Source organism: Astatotilapia calliptera, chromosome 5 (assembly GCF_964374335.1).
Source record: "Astatotilapia calliptera chromosome 5, fAstCal68.1, whole genome shotgun sequence".
NCBI lineage: Eukaryota > Metazoa > Chordata > Actinopteri > Cichliformes > Cichlidae > Astatotilapia > Astatotilapia calliptera.
The window spans coordinates 3,431,944-3,448,014 of record NC_137426.1 but is presented as its reverse complement, the minus strand read 5'-3'; the positions used below and the strand labels follow the sequence as shown (position 1 = coordinate 3,448,014).

Below are 16,071 nucleotides of genomic sequence, written 5' to 3'. Positions count from 1 at the left end.
AGCTTGGAAAGAGGCGTCTGTCAAGAATTTCATTACAGCTTTCGTATCAGTTTTAGATTTGTTCTAGGTTGTGTGGGTGGGTGAGAAAATTCAATCCCGTGTCTTTGGTATTTGGTATTCAGGAGATGATTCTAACATATATATATAGATATATAGATATATATATGAACTAATCAGTTAACTTTTTTATGACACATATATGACACATTTTACTTTTTAAAAACATTTGAACATGTTATCACACAAACTACAAGAAGGTTAAATCTTCATTAAATTCAGTTACTACGAATTTGTGGTGGTTTGAGGCAGGAGTGCACTCTCAGTCAAACACCAAAGATCACAAATGAAATTCTTACCTGATCTCGTCTCCAGCAACCACAGCATTTCAGGTTTATTGTCATTATTATCATTAAAAAGTTAATTATCCCGACTTATTATTCTTGAGGAATTTGTGAAGACCATTAATTTGTTTGCAGTTTTTTGAAGTCTTTTAATGAATCCTTCTGATGTCATGGTCTTTATGGTCTTAAGATGCACTTTACAGGAGTGAAGCTGAGGGCGGGTGGAGTGTGTGGCTGGTGTCTCTGTTTTGTACAGGATGTTGTTCTGCAGTGAGGCTCGTTTAACAAGTTTCACTTTTCCAGGGTTAAACCTGTTTTTTATGTACTGCACACATGTAGTGATGCTTGTCCACTTAACACTGAACAGCCTGCAGCTGTACAATAAAGTATGTTATTAAAAACTGCTTTCACTGTGTGATGTTCCTCTTTGACCTGAAAGCACAATGACAGTAAATAATATTTTCAGTAAATACTTACAAAGATGTGCTTTTACATCTTATCATTTTAGAATGTACAGACTTTTGGTACTATGACCACTGGAATCTGTAGTTTAAGAAACTTTTCTTTGCAATTGAAATAATGTTGTTTTATCTCAATCCTGCATTTACTGAACTTATAGATATTAAATAACAACTATTTTTTGATAGATTTAAAATTAGCCTGAGAAAAATATCATTTGCATCATTCGTGTTTTTCAGGTTAGGGTAATAATCTCTCATCTCACATCAAAAAATATATATTATTATTCAAATTTCAGTGAACAGTTTAAACACCAAGTGAGAACAAACAAAATACAAGTAAAAGAAAATAAGTAGAGAATTTAAAATGCATTCTTATGGTTCATTAGTAATAATAATAATAATAATAATAATAATAATAGTAATAATAATAACTTACATAAACTAATGAATGATAAAATAAATGAATGAAGAACTTGCAGCCTTCTTAAATAAAACGTAAGTATTATGTTATTCTGATCTTATACTATAAATTGCTTTTCTGTTCTTATTTTTATTCATTTATTACATTTAATATTTATATAGTATTATACTACACAAGCTGTTAGGCTCCACAGGTGAACACTTCTTGGTCGCTGTTCTGTTTTCTAACCATTCTGTGTTGTTCTGCCTCCCTCTTGTGGTCAGACTGTGTTACTACAACAGCTAAATTTTGGTCAAAGGATCTGCATATCCTCCTTCATTACATCCCTAAATCTTTTCTGTGGTCCTCCTCTTTTGCTCCTGCCCAGAAGCTCCATTTTCACCATCCTTTATGTAATATATCCACTAACCCCCCCTTTGCACATGTCCAAACTATCTCTGCCTCTCTAACTTTAGCGGTGTCTCAATTCAGGGGCTGCATCGTTCGGAGGACCCAGGCTTTGCGGTCTATGTGGGCCGGCTCCTCCGAAGACCGAGAAGGCTGGAAGTGCGAGGCTGTGAAATGGGATGGTCACTGCAAACAAGAAGAGGCTCAGAGCAGATCCCTGGTGTAACCCCCAACCCCCAGCATGAATCCATGACCTGACACTCATAAAGCACACATCATCACTGTGTCACTGTCCTCCTCATACATGTCCTGCACCACCCTCTCACACACTTCTCTGCCACTCCTACCTTCCCCATAAAGTACCACAGCTCCTCTCTTAACATCTGTTTTCTCTGATCCACAAAGACTCAGTGAAGCACATTCTGATCATCTTAAAACTTCTACATCAACACTCTCAAAGCAAACATCACATCTGTAGAGCTTTTTCGCCGCATCTCACCCCCCAAAGTTATTCCCAAAGAGATCTAGTGGGGAAAGTCCATTGCCCTCTCTCATAGAAATTTCTATACATCCACAGGTATAACTGAACCTAATAAATCTCACTTAGTTTTGTATTTTATAATTAGTTTTCTTTTTATTTCATTGTGACTTGTATTTATAATTCGGTTTAGTTTCAGTTTTATTTTTTATTGTTTGAAAAGTGCCGTTTTAGTTTAGTTTTTTTCAGTGCTATTATTAGTCTTTTTAATTATTCTTGTAATTGTAATTGAGAGAATTTCCACAATACTGACAAGAACTGAAAATGCAAAGCAATATACTGAAAGATCCATTTCCTGATGTGATGTCATAATGCGAGACAACAAAACAAGATAAAATAGTTTTACAAATAATATCATACAAAACTTTTTCATACGTCACCTTGTCGTTGTTGCCTTCTGTGACCTCAGTTGCTCTGACTGACTGACTTCGCTTTTACTCCACCTAAGTTTGTCCCTCCGCCGTCCCGTCAGAATCTCTTCCGGTTGCAGCTGCAGTGCGTTAGCGGTTTCTGTGAAGGTCGTGAATCCAACCTGTGAGTATCTGTCAAAACCGTAAACGTTTATATTCTTACACTAAATTTTGTATATAATATGTTGATTTTCAGATGGCTGATATCTTCCGGGTTATTAGTTTCTCCTATTTTCTCTGCTTTCTTCTTTTTGTCGCGGGCCGGTTAGCTGTCTTTGTGTACAGCCAAAGCTACCTCGGCGCTAACACAAAGCCTGTTACTCTTATAAACTGTAGTCCAACAATACATGCTAATTTATGCAGGCTGTGTTGGTATGGCTTGTCCCACCAATAGGTAAAGAAATGGTCGTATTAGAAAGCAAATTACTTTTTTTAAGTGTCGCCAGTGAGCTAACGTTATTCTGACCCTGCGCCGAAGCTGGTGGCGTCAAACCGATTTTACTTCGTTAATAATCAAAATCAGCCCGTTCAAGCCCTTCGATAATGCATATAGATATTATTTAAGAGTCTTTAAGTGTAAACGAGGGCACACGTCAGAGGTAGTAATGGGACTAAGGTCACACCGCTTGAGTGCAGACCTGACTCTGCAGCCATGTGTAATGGCGATCCTCCACACACACACACACACACGGATTCATTTCATTCTGCGTGTTTTCAATATTTTATTGTTGTCTTGGATCTTGTATGTCGTATTGAGTTAGTTCAGGTGAAGCAGGGATCTGAGAACAGCAGGTTCATTTAGGGGTGACTGCTAACGACCTTCAGGCGAATTAGGAGCCTCAGATGGGTCATTTTACCCGCTTTTATTTATTAACTGGTGCCAGAGACGTGAGGTGGAAACATGACCATTAAAGAATCCAGGATTTAAATCTGCACCAACAAAGATGACGGTATAACTTCCAGCCGAATAAAGCTTTTATCACACCTTTTTAAAGCAGATATATCAACTGTTAGTCGGGTTCTTATTTGTATAGTCTTTATATTTTGGTGACTACCGAAATTAACTTTAATCTATGAAATGATTCAGAATAACTGCCTGAGTAAATGTCTACATGCATTTCAAGGTTTCAAGATTAAAACTTTCCTGCGTTATTAAAAAAAAAAAAAATCAGGACTGAGATAAATGTGTTTTTTACACATTATGTTTAAGTAGGGTTAATATACTGTATGAAATGTATTTTTATTTATCAAAAATGAGAAATTAAAGGAAAATGTACCGATTTTGTTTTATTATTACTAAGTTAATTTAGTCAAATAGTGAGTTTAATTGTTGTGTCAGTTTTTAGGGAAAAGGGTGTCTTATGGAAGATATTTTCAGATTTCAGTTTGTCCAGTGAGGAGATTTGCAGCCTTGGTTTGTCACCAACAGGGTTTCTGTTTTGTAATAGTCTAAAAATCCAAAAATGAGTTTCACAAATTAAAATCTTTGTTTTTGTCTTAAAAATTGATCAAGTTTATTTTATAAAGTTGCATTAAATTCAGTTTCTGTTAAATGTGTTTTGGTGGAAAGGTAGAAACGGATCATGCACTCATCGAAAGGTTGGTGGATCAATCCAAGGCAATCAGTCCTCATTCCAGAGATCCTTGGGGCAAGATACTAACCTAAATTCCTCTCTGATGCATCCGTCATAGTATGAATGTGTGTGAATGTTAGAAAGCAATTGCATAGAAAAGTAATTGGAAAAAGTGCTTGTGAATGGGTGAGTAATTGGATTGCTCAGAGTAAGAAAGGACTATGTTAGAAGCCCATTTAGTCCATTTATTATAGCAAAACTACAGAATAAAGCCAACATGGTGAAATTTTGTGGTGAATCAGGGACGAGTCTCATTGTTTTCAAAACTGTCTGCTTAGCAAACTGCATTTAAAAACTACTTTGTATGTACTGCAGTATTCAGTATGTGTACAATTCCAACATATTTTGACTTTGTACTTTCACCTTTGACCCCCTTGCTGAGTGGGTCACAGTAGCCACCAAAGCATGCTGGCAACAGGCATCCTGGTACTTTTAGTGTGCTGCAGTATTTGGATATACATAAAATTTGTGTGCAGGCCATTTAGTCTCATCCACGTTTTCTCCCATATTTCCTTCCACGGTCACTCTCTGTGTCGTCACTGCAGTTTTTATTGTCTCTATTAAAACTTCCATGGTGGCAATGGTAATACATGGAAGCTATAAAACTACATGCATCTTATTTTTATAAATCCACTTTTATCAAAACACACACCATGATTTGTATTCATTGTATTTACATCGGGTCATTCTTTAAATTGGGTTGTTAAATTCAGCTTTTATTTGACTCTGATCACTAACCAGGAAATGATTGTTTTAAACATTTTAAAGTGAAATGATATAAAGACAGTACTTTTGTTCTTTCTCTCTGATATTTGTACAGAATTTAATAATTGGGGGGAAATTTAAATGATTTTTTTTTGTATTTTTTTTCCCCTCTGCAGGTGATTCATCATGTCTCTGCCAAAGCCAATGATGAGGGGGCTGCTTGCAAAGCGACTGAGGTTTCACCTGCCCATTGCTTTCACTCTGGCTTTAACAGCTGCCATTGCATTCAAGGTGAGAGGATGACGCACACTCAGGCGGCTACAAACGCAACTCTGATGGTGATGCTAAGATTAAAAAAATGACACAGCCGTGATGAAAGGAACACATCAAGTGTCCTGTCAGTGTCTAGATCCACTTACAGCTCAGCAGACAGCTGATCATATTTTATTCATCACATTTATTTTCTAGTTAAACTTCTTTTTTTCAGATCAGTTTATAAGATGCAATGAATCGTTCACTTAAAGGATATGACATTTTTGATGTTGACAAATAAATACAGTAATATAATAGTTTTTTTTTTATTGTGACCAGTTTTACTCTTCTGCATAGTGAGTATCCTACTTTCACTTTTAATACTTTGAGTAGTCTCTGTTATCTCTGTAGTTATACTAATTTTACCTGCAGTAAGTTCTGTCATATTTTTGTTGTTATTCCCCACAGTACACGGTGACAGAGCCCAAGAAACAGGCGTACGCAGACTTCTACAAGCAGTACGATGCCATCAAAGACTTCAACGCCATGAGGGAAGCTGGGGTCTTTGAGAGTGTGCAGCCCACTGGGAAGTAAAGCCACGGTGAGGGCCTCATTACTTGGCTTTAAATATTGTCATTTCAAACTTCGGTATCATATGGAGTGTAACATATGATATGATGGTGTTTCCATCAGCATTAACGTTCTGCTTTTTTTTTTTTTTCCTGGAGATAATATTCTTAGTCTAAAGCAGGTCATGGAAACACGAACTTTCATCTACGATATGTCGGATTAGCCTTTTAATATTTTCTGAAAATGATACGAGATGTGCAGATATTGAGAATTTATTATTACTGCAGTTTGTAACAACTTCTTTCTTGTTTACGGGCAGTTTCTGTGACTGAGCAGGGCTGCATATTCAAAGGAAAAAGTTCACATCTGTGGTTGGAACAAGAGACACAGCTAGCTTTAAATATAGGGAAAGTGGATCTGATCAGATTTATTGGCATGCAAACAAACATTACAGCAGCCATGTTTTCAAGAAAGTGTTTGAAGGCTGTCTGTACATCGCTGAACAACATTGTTGGAAAGTATTTCATGTTAGGTGCTGTAGCAATTCTTCAAAAGAATGATGCAGATCTCAGTCTTTTAAAAAAATTGGGGGGGGGGAGAGTTAAATAATTAAAAAATGTTTTTAAAAGTCTTTTTTTTTTTTTTTTTGACCACAGGCATGATCTTAATTGAATCCTAAACAAATGATAAATTCCATTATTCTGAAGTATTTCCACTTCACTCTTGAAGCTGAGTGTTAAGTAAAGCAGTTCACCTTTCATCAGGCTTTAGCTTCACAGCTGCACATTATGCATGAGCAACACAGTACATGGAGATGGACCATCTCACAATATTGCAGATGTTTTCTTTTGCAAGCTCAGATTTTGTTTTAGTGAAACTGTTACGTTTAATTATGAACGCAGCTTGGTGCCTGCTGCTGAGGTCCTTTGAATTTGTATGTTTTCTAAAGGCCAACAGGGAGTGCCGACTCTGACTGGAAATAATTCAGATTGAAGAGAAGTGTTTAGAAAAAAGACGGTTGGCTCTGTGGAGTTTGGTCTCTGAGTTGTTTAAAGTCTCATTGAATACAACATGATGGCCGTTCTTATAAATTATGGAGTCAGAAATGGATGATACAGCAAGGTTTGCTTAAGGGTGGGGCTACCATATGAATGTTGCTGCCCTGTGATGAGCTCGCAGCATCACTCAGTTTCTCAGTCAGGTCTGCGTCTCGCAGGCACGTAAAGTTTCAAAACATCTGTGAGACGGTGACTTTACGAGCCAATAGGTGATGTCATGGTGGCTGCATTCATGTTTTGTATACAGCTTTTGTTTAATCTTAGATCTTTTTTTAATTTAAGTTTTGTAAATTGTATGTAAACTGGAATAGTACTTTATTTTATACTAGCTCAGTAAGAATAGTATTTTTTTATTTTTTATTTAAACAAAACATTTGTCGTGCTCGTCAACGTGCTTACTGACGTATCAAACCACGTGCATCTCTAATGTCTGGTTGTTTCCTTCCTCCAGCTCTGCTTCCCTGTTGTTCATTCCTGGTCTAAAAGATGGTTCCTCTCCACCTCCACCTTGACGTTACCCACTGATCAGATGTAAACGTCGCTTTGCTGTTTTTGTTCATTCAAATAAAATAAACTATTCTATTAATGATCAAACATCTGCCTTTGTGATTTATTCAAAATAAGCTTTGAATCTTGTTCTAATCGGTTTGACATTTTTGAGATGGAGTATTTTGAAAATGCTTTGACATTTGAGGTGAAGCATCAAGTGTGCGCATTACAAATGCTGAGGTTGTGTCTACTGAAAATGCTCAAAGCTTCCAAAATCAAGTTCAAACTGACGGTTATCTTATACATGGCATAAAACCTTCGAGGTTTATCTATCACCCGAGAAAGCAGTGTGATTAAAGTAAATCAGTGTAGACATTATTTCTCACAAAGCAGGAGATAGATACACCAAGTTATTACAACATTTCTAAACTTTATTAATAATACATTAATTATAATTAATACATTATGAAGAAATTAAAGAGATGCTCACTACAGAACAAACCTGATAGAGGCAGGGAGTGAACGATTTCAAAGACTGGAAGAAAGAAAGCTAGTAGTAAATGTTTCTAAAGACTAAAGGACTGAGTTGGGAATTGTAGTCTCAAAGAAAACTATCACTAGACTTCACCCTATAAATGAAATTTAACAGAACTGAATTGAAGAAAAAAGGATGTGTGAAGATTCTGAAAGAAAATCTCAAGCAGTCAGCAGTAAATCTGTGTCTGGGTCTTTGGTCTGTTTTCCTACACAACAACGACCCAAAACATGCCCCGCTCCAAACATGAAGAACAGAAACAGAATACGGTAACTTTATATAATATTAGTAACTTATCATGTTTCGGTGTTATAATTGTTTTTTCAACATACTTGAACAACTGTCGTGTATTGGATGGATGGATTCTATCTGGTGCCCCCTGCTGGCCGCGTCCCGCACTGCAGTCTTTGTTTGCACCGCCTTCTACTACACTTCCTGGTTTTTTCAGGTGGATGTCACAGCGGCTGCCAAACGGTCTGTCAAACAAGTCTAAAGTTGGAGGACGGGAGAGGAGGATGAATTCAGTGATGAGAATACGGCAGCTGGAAGAAACGCGCGGTGTGTGTGGAGCCTGTATTGCAGAATGATGACCGGACGTTGTATTTTTGGCGGATATCAGGCAGCAGCGGCGGCAGCGGGGAGGCTGCTGTGAGGCGGAGGAGCGGGCTAAGTGTCCCTCTAGCTGCTGCTAGCCAGTTAGCGAGCGAGTTAGCATTAAGCGGTCTGCTACTGTTAGCATCGAGTGTCTGCTTTGAAACGTTGGCCAGCTCCCCCCGAGTTTGACTGCAGGCCAGAAGATCCAGAAGAGTCCGGTTCTCCTGAAGAGGACATCATGGACTACAAGGACAAAGTACAGATGAGGCATAACCCTCGCAGGTAAAGCTATGCTAAGAATGAAAACAGGCTTTTTGATGGCTGGCATCTCATTGATTTTATCAGTCTAACGGTAGCAGTCGGTGAAGTTTGTCAGTGGGGTGGCAATCTTCCGGCCAATTGGTATCTATTCAATGAGGCTGTAGCATTACATAACCGACTGTACGATAAAACAGACATTAAGTTAAAACGACTTTAAAGCTTCTCCATGTCCCCTGTAGTCTTCTTATGGGTAACTTTAATGGATCGTGCTGTCCTACATGTAGTTTGTCTTAAAAGAGTCTGTTCTGATATGTTGTTCTTTCACAATATCCAGAAATTGTAACAAAAAGTCAAAAGTCAGTCTTACGATTCCTTAAGATCTTAAACGTTTCTCACCTAAGAAGCTGCAAACAGAACTTTTTTTGTCTTAATTGATTAAATAAATAGTGGCCTGTCAGTACGACGCTATCCCAGCTCTTATTGCATTAACCAAGCCGCCTGTGTACACTTGATCTGCTGTGTCAAATCCTTGGGCTTGTCACCATCAAAGGCCCAGTGATCTAATTTAATGCCGTAAATCTCTTTGAAGATCTCGGATTATCTGCTTTAATCTCCAACAGGTTGTTACTGAATCAGCTCAGAGTCAATAAAACGCGCAGTAATTCTAACAGAAGAGCTGTGTGTGTGAAACTTCGTGTGAGTGTGTGGGGTGTCCACAGCACTGGGTTTGTGGCAGGTGGAAAGAATGATACAGGGGTTAGAAGAACACGTTTTAATGAAATGAGTGTGATTCATGCGGGGCTTTGTTGCTCCTGTGTGTGGCTGCTGTGTCTCTGCACCTGCAGATCTTTTATTTACACTGCAGATAACCTGATTCAGATATGAAGTTGTGAAATGTGTGATAGTGTGACTAGGCTTTTAAAAGGAAACGGGTATAATTGTATATGTGCAAAAATATATAGACAGGAGTGGCTTAATGTCCTGTTCAGTTAAAGTTGTAAATATAGGTAAAAATTGCTTTTCTCTGAGATTCTAAATTTAGATTAGTTTTAGTCATTATGTGTTTGGTGCTATGCCCATAAAACTTGTACCAATTCAATTGTATCCAAATTAAATGTTTTCCATCCACAATCCTTCGGCAGGTACTCGCGATATTAAATAAGCTATAAAATACCAAACACATATAAAATACAAGTCATAGTGGTGTAAACATTCTTCAAAACCACAGTTTAGTTAATGCGTTGGTTTCTCGAGATGAATAACAAAACACAGGAAAGTCTTGGTTGCCTGATCAGTTATTCATGACCAAAGAAAAAACCCTCCATTATGATGATGTATTTGCAGTTCACTCGTTTCCTGAGCTGTCCTTAAACGTCACAGCATTCACTTGTCTAGTTCCACTGGGGTATTAAGGTACAGGAAGTTAGAGCTTCGATGTGATATTCTGGCTGTTTGTATCAAAGTCTTAGTTTCTGTAGAATTACACCAATATAAAGCACATAAAAAAATTAACTGATCAGCCGAAAGTGACTAAAATCTATTGTATGGAAAACATATTTCAGGATGCTTTTGTTTTGGCCTTATACATCTCCTTTCTTTACCTTTGTCCCTCTCTTGTGCCAAACAAGTTCAGATTCGCTCCCTATTAAGCTGTGGCACGTTTTGTTCAGTTTGTTTGAATTATAATTAAAGTTCAGGGAAAGCAGTGCATCTTTTCTTATTTGAAATGTAACAAATCTACAATTTTTCTAAAGCCTGAGTAATCGTGTTAAATAGCATCAGCCAAAATAACTGATTGTTTTCCATTATTGAGCAGCTTTAGAGACATTTTCACCATGAAACACCATAAATGCTAAAAATAAAAAGGAGAAGAAGAATAATGAAAACTAAACAACAAACTCTTCATTAAAAATGCATCCTGTTTTTTTTTCTTTCCTCGCTGTCATCACTCTGTATGTTGATGTTGAGCAGCTCATAACAGACGTGAACTTGTTTGTTGTGGGAACTGGTTTGTGAGCTCAGCGTGTTTGACAGTAGGAACTGAGAGGTTCCTATTATCCCCTCTTATCAGGAGGATGCTGGTAAAACTCGCCGCTCTTATGTTATCATTTTAACTCACTCATCCACTGTTTCCTCATTGCGTTGACGTAACGCAGGACTTTTGTGTTGGTTTCATCCCTTGTTATTGCAAGACTGGGTTAGACTTTGTGTTCAAATATAAAATCATGTTTGTATATCCTGATGTATTTCATTGTCACCCTCAGGTGTGTGGGGGAGTCACAGTCGTGCTCTTTTAAATGAATTATTAAATAAATACTTTTATGGGGCCTTCCTCTGCAAATACCGTAATAAGCAAGTACTTTGTGCAGATCAGTAACAGGCTAACAAAATCCACTGTTGCTGTACTGAGTTTGTCGTCCTGTGGATGGACTCCACAGTCTTGCCCTGCAGCTGCTGATGATAGTCGTCGTTTGCTCTGTGAGCTCAGTGCGGTGGTACATGAGTCTGTTCTCCACCTGTAACCTGGATAAAGAGACCCTGTAGAAGCAGCTGAATGACACTAAGGTGTGTTACAATAACAACCTGCTGAGAGGAAGTCAAGAGATGGGAAGGACCTAGCGTGTTAGGAGTGATGGGTCTTTCAAAATAAAAGTGCAAGGATGAGTTGTTTGTTCATTTTAGGATATAAAAAATGACTTGGTATATTATTTTTAGGGTTTTATGTTGCTTTTACTTTATTTTCATCGTCTCCTGAAGCAGATCACCTAAACCCATCCAGTCTAATATTTTCTTAGCTGCTTATCCAGTTTGCAGTTGCAGGGAGGCTGGTGGCTGGCAGACTAGGGGTGGGTGATAGAAACGATATACGATAGAAACGATAGAGATTTTGACTATACCGCTCTATCGCGATAGCGCATGTTGATGATGTCATCAAGCTGCACCTGTTTTGGTCGAAAGCATCGCAGAACCATTATCATCTGCAAATTATGCCGGGCGACAGTCATAGCAAAGAGATGAAGCACTTTTGAAATATGGGGAAATCCAAAAACTGCGCTTCCTCCACTTCCGTAACATTGATACATTAATGTTGAATTCTCTGGCAGCTGCTCTATTCCCATGTTGTTGCAGTATATTAATGACTAACCTCGTATTGTGGATGAATAATCTCAGTTGTTCTCCTGACTGAAGTTTGGCCCGTGTATAGCATCAGCGAAGCTCCTCACTACGGCAGTAGTGGTGGTAAATTTGATTCTTTTTACTGAATTGAGTTTTAATGAGTCACTCACCAAAGTGAATCAGGTTTTTTGAGTCATTTGATTCACTGAGTCAGTCGACCAGAGAGTGCAAAAATGTACATTTTCACTCAAACTTAATTTGTTTCTCTTTTCATGTAAATCCTACTGCTAAGATGAATGATTCTAAAAGAAAACAACTATTTTATAGAGCAAAAAAGAGCAAAAACATTTCTAAAATTAAGCAATTTCCTATCAAAATTGCTTAATAAACATTTATTATGTTTATTTTTATTTTATTAGTATTTTCCTTAAATGTGTCAAATATATATTTTCTCATCTAAATGTCCACTGAGCTGTGAGCCAGGGGGCGGTAATGCGCCTTAACATTGGTTGCCAACCAAGAAAAAATGAAGCTGTGAGCCAGGAGGGAGGGGTGAGTAGCTCAAATGTGCTGTTAGCATGTTAGCAGAGCGATGCTACTGTGAACCGTGGAGCTATTGTCTTGATGTGAGCTTCTACTCAGGGTTTTTTCTTCCAGTTCAGAGCAGAAACGTTTTTGTTGAGATACTGGATGTTGTGTTTTTCTCCACAGTTGTAATTATAAGCTAGATATATTGCTTCTAACAGCAACAGGGATGAGTCAGTGAGTCAGTTGGGCTTGTGAATCATGATTCTCGAGTATTGAACGATTCGTTCATGATTCGCGCATCACTATACGGCAGTAATGCTCCGACAATCCATCAAGCAGTGTGGCTTACCAAAGTTGTACTAAAACATTTTTTAACAGATTTCTGCACCCCCAAATTGGTTAGAGGTCAGTAAGCACAACCAGAATTCATACATAAGGCACACTCTCGATTTTTGAGAAAATTAAAGGATTTTAAGTGCGCCTTATAGTGTGGAAAATACGTTATACAGAAGAAATACGTTATACACTGTGCTGCATAGCGCTCAACCTTCAGGGCACAAGAATAGCTACTGCATCAGAGAAAGGGACACTCATTAGAATTTTTGATATATATCGTTACTAGGGCTGCCACAAACAATTATTTTGATAGTCGACTAGTCACCGATTATTTTTGCGATTAGTCGACTAATCAGATCATCATCCATTGGACGTACAGCTTATTGCATCAGCAGCATCTGCTCTTATATAACTATCATTAGCTTACAGCTTTAAGTGTTTCAGGTCTGTGCTAACTAAAAATAAAGACAAGATGATAGTTTATTAAATTTTTATGAAATTTGCAGATTGTTTCGGTGAAGTTTAATAAACTCCTTGCTATCTAAAATATAACAGGACACTGGAGTAAATTCTCGAGCATCTCACACTTCTGATAATCAGCTGTCTTCTTGACGTTTATTCAGCTGTGTAAAAACTATAACTTTAATCTCAGCCAAACCGATTTACTCAGGAACAAATAAAATACAAAAAAAAAGCCAAACAATAACATTTTAAAGTTATCTAAGTGACTTATATATATTTAACCTGAGTAGCGAAAGATGGCGGTGGGTTTGAAAACGATCTGCCGGGAGTCCGGTGTTCTCACGGCTCTAGTGAGCCTAGCCCCCTGCTAGCTATCGAGCTAGTGGGTAACAGACGTCTCCGAAAACGTCGGAGCGCTTTTGAAAATATGTGGTGTCTTGATAAACTGAGCAGAGGAAATAGATTTTATACGTAATGATTGGAACAATACTGGTCCATGTAGATGTAAAAAGCTACAGTCCTGTTTCATTCCTATGCTTAAAAAGACCTGGCACCATGTTTTTAATGCTCATCAAATATAGTTGGGGAAGCAGGTCCTACTGTGTGTGTCTAGTTTCGGGTAGACTTTAAAAAGGGTCTTTAAAAGAAACGTAGCACTTTTTAGACACAAATATTAGTGTTATGCTTTTAAATTAACACTGTCCAGTAATGTTACTGATGGGTACGATGATACATTTCATATTTTATACTTAAGTATATGTATATTAATACATATACTTACTGAATATACAGAGTAGACTCCAGGGTTGGGCGAAATGTAAAAATTTTCCAACCGGCAGTCTCAGTAAGAATACCAGAGTGGAGGGCCCACTCCTGAAGACCTTCTATGACTCTGTTGTGGCTTCTGCTATCTTTTATGGTGTGGTCTGCTGGGGCGGCAGCATCTCTGCTGGGGACAGGAAGAGACTGAACAGGGTGATCCGAAGGGCCAGCTCTGTTCTAGGATGCCCTCTGGACCCAGTGGAGGTGGTGAGTGACAGGAGAACGGCGGCTAAGCTGTCATCCCTGTTGGACAACATCTCCCACCCCATGCAGCAGACTGTGACAGCACTGAGCAGCTCCTTCAGTGGGAGACTGCGGCACCCACGGTGTGGGACGGAGAGATTTCGCAGGTCTTTCCTCCCCACTGCTGTCAGACTCCACAACAAAGACTTTAACTGAACAAACACACACATCCACACATGTGCAATAACACTAAGTGCAATAATCCTTTCTGTCATCGTTGTATTTTTACTCAGTTGTATATAGTATTTGTATTTGTATTCTATTTTTATCTTATTGTATATTTATTTTATTTTATTCTACTGTATATAGTATTTTATTCTATTCTGTACAGTTGTGTACTGTATTTATTCTTATTGTATTCTAATTTTTGCCTCATAACTTTTGCACTGTCCACTTCCTGCTGTGACAAAACAAATTTCCCACGTGTGGGACTAATAAAGGTTATCTTATCTTATCTTATCTTATATTAGCATTACTTAGCCTAACTGTAGAAGTAATGCTATTATAACATAGTATTGCATTTTTATTTTATTCCCATGGACTTGTGAGCAGAGGACCTTCAGTTATCCTAAAAAAATATCTCATCACAAGCTGCATCTGGGACATGTTGCATCTATTTTTGTTTGCGTAGAGATATTTTTGTCTCTTCAGTTCAAAGGTTGTGGAGATATTTTAATGTTTCAGGAGAGAATGAACGTGATCAGCACTCAGAAGAAGGCTGAATTCAGTAATAAAGTCTTCTCTCAGATTACACACATGCTTTTGTTGGAAGGAAAAAAATGTATTTACTGTTTTCATTACTGCATAAAATGTTGGCCTTGAAATGTTAAGCTTTTAACATTTTTTTATCTTGAGGGTGGAAAATGGAACAAAAAATAATAATAATAAAGACCCTGCACCAAATTAATGCGTTTACAATTGTTTTTTTGTTTTTTTTTTACTTTCAGGTGTTAATTACTGGCACGCTCTGCAATATTTTTTTAATGTGAAAGTGCCAGAGTGGCAGTTTAGGTCAGCAGGAGTTGTCCTAAAGTGCTTTAGAGGCATGTAGTGTACAAAAGCTGTGATCGTGTGCTGCAAACGATGAGACAAATAACCAAAAACCACGAACAAAAATCCTGAAAATTGTTCTTTCTGTCACTGCAGACAGCTGAAGAAGCTGAGCGAGGACAGTCTCACCAAGCAGCCAGAGGAAGTCTTTGATGTCCTGGAGAAGCTGGGTGAAGGGTGAGTCATGTAGCCGTACAGTCTGAGGCTCACCTCGGTCCTGACAGGAGCAAAGTTTCACTTTGCCTGTATTTATGTGTCATCCTGGACTGTGTTAGTCATCCTGGTCCTCTCCGTATCTCTGTCCTTCTTTCTGCTTCATTTCATCTCTGTTCCTGTCAGACTTCAGGCTCCGCCCTCCTCTGTTGCCTGTCAACATTGAGAAACAGGATATGAAGAGGCAATGTGCTTCCTGTTCCGAGCGGTTGATTGACTCCTCGCCTGCACGCGTCATAGCTGATTCCAGACATTTCTTAATGATCCTGCAATTAATCAAAGTCATTCGGTGCTGCTCGACTTTTGCAATAAAGACGTCTTATTAGTAACGCTGGCTTTAATGAAACTATTTTTTTCATACCCGTTTTCTTTCATGCTCATATCACAGCTTTTTCTCACTCTTGCTTCATCTGTCAAAGTGAGAAAAACTGTTGGTGGGAAAGTAATGAAATAAATTGAATAGTACACTGATGTTTACTATTGACATCAGTCACTAATTAATGTGTCTGTGAAGTCTTTCCACTGCAGGAACTCGCAGACAGTTTTTGGGAGGCCACACCTTTAAGTGTGGGAACCCCCCCGAGGGCTTTTTTCAGTGGAGAAAGAGAAGAAGGACCTCTTCTTAGACGGTTACTTGAATTTTG

General features: G+C 38.2%; 2 protein-coding genes across 2 annotated transcripts in view; both read left to right on the top strand.

The window, feature by feature from the left end:
• Positions 1-2,578: 2,578 nt before the first annotated feature.
• Positions 2,579-7,371, top strand: cox6c (cytochrome c oxidase subunit 6C). The gene is made up of 4 exons (XM_026166675.2): positions 2,579-2,682; positions 5,074-5,188; positions 5,618-5,750; positions 7,229-7,371. The coding sequence occupies exons 2-3, from the start codon at positions 5,084-5,086 to the stop codon at positions 5,741-5,743; spliced, it is 231 nt and encodes a 76-aa protein (XP_026022460.1). The 5' UTR covers positions 2,579-2,682; positions 5,074-5,083; the 3' UTR covers positions 5,744-5,750; positions 7,229-7,371.
• A 736-nt stretch (positions 7,372-8,107) lies between these two features.
• Positions 8,108-16,071, top strand: part of LOC113021863 (serine/threonine-protein kinase 4-like) — a 46,111-nt gene continuing 38,147 nt past the window's right edge. Inside the window, exons 1-2 of the mRNA XM_026166673.2 lie at positions 8,108-8,677; positions 15,311-15,391. Coding sequence (XP_026022458.2) covers positions 8,634-8,677; positions 15,311-15,391 — 125 coding nt within the window. The 5' untranslated portion in view covers positions 8,108-8,633. The remainder of the gene's footprint in view (positions 8,678-15,310; positions 15,392-16,071) is intronic.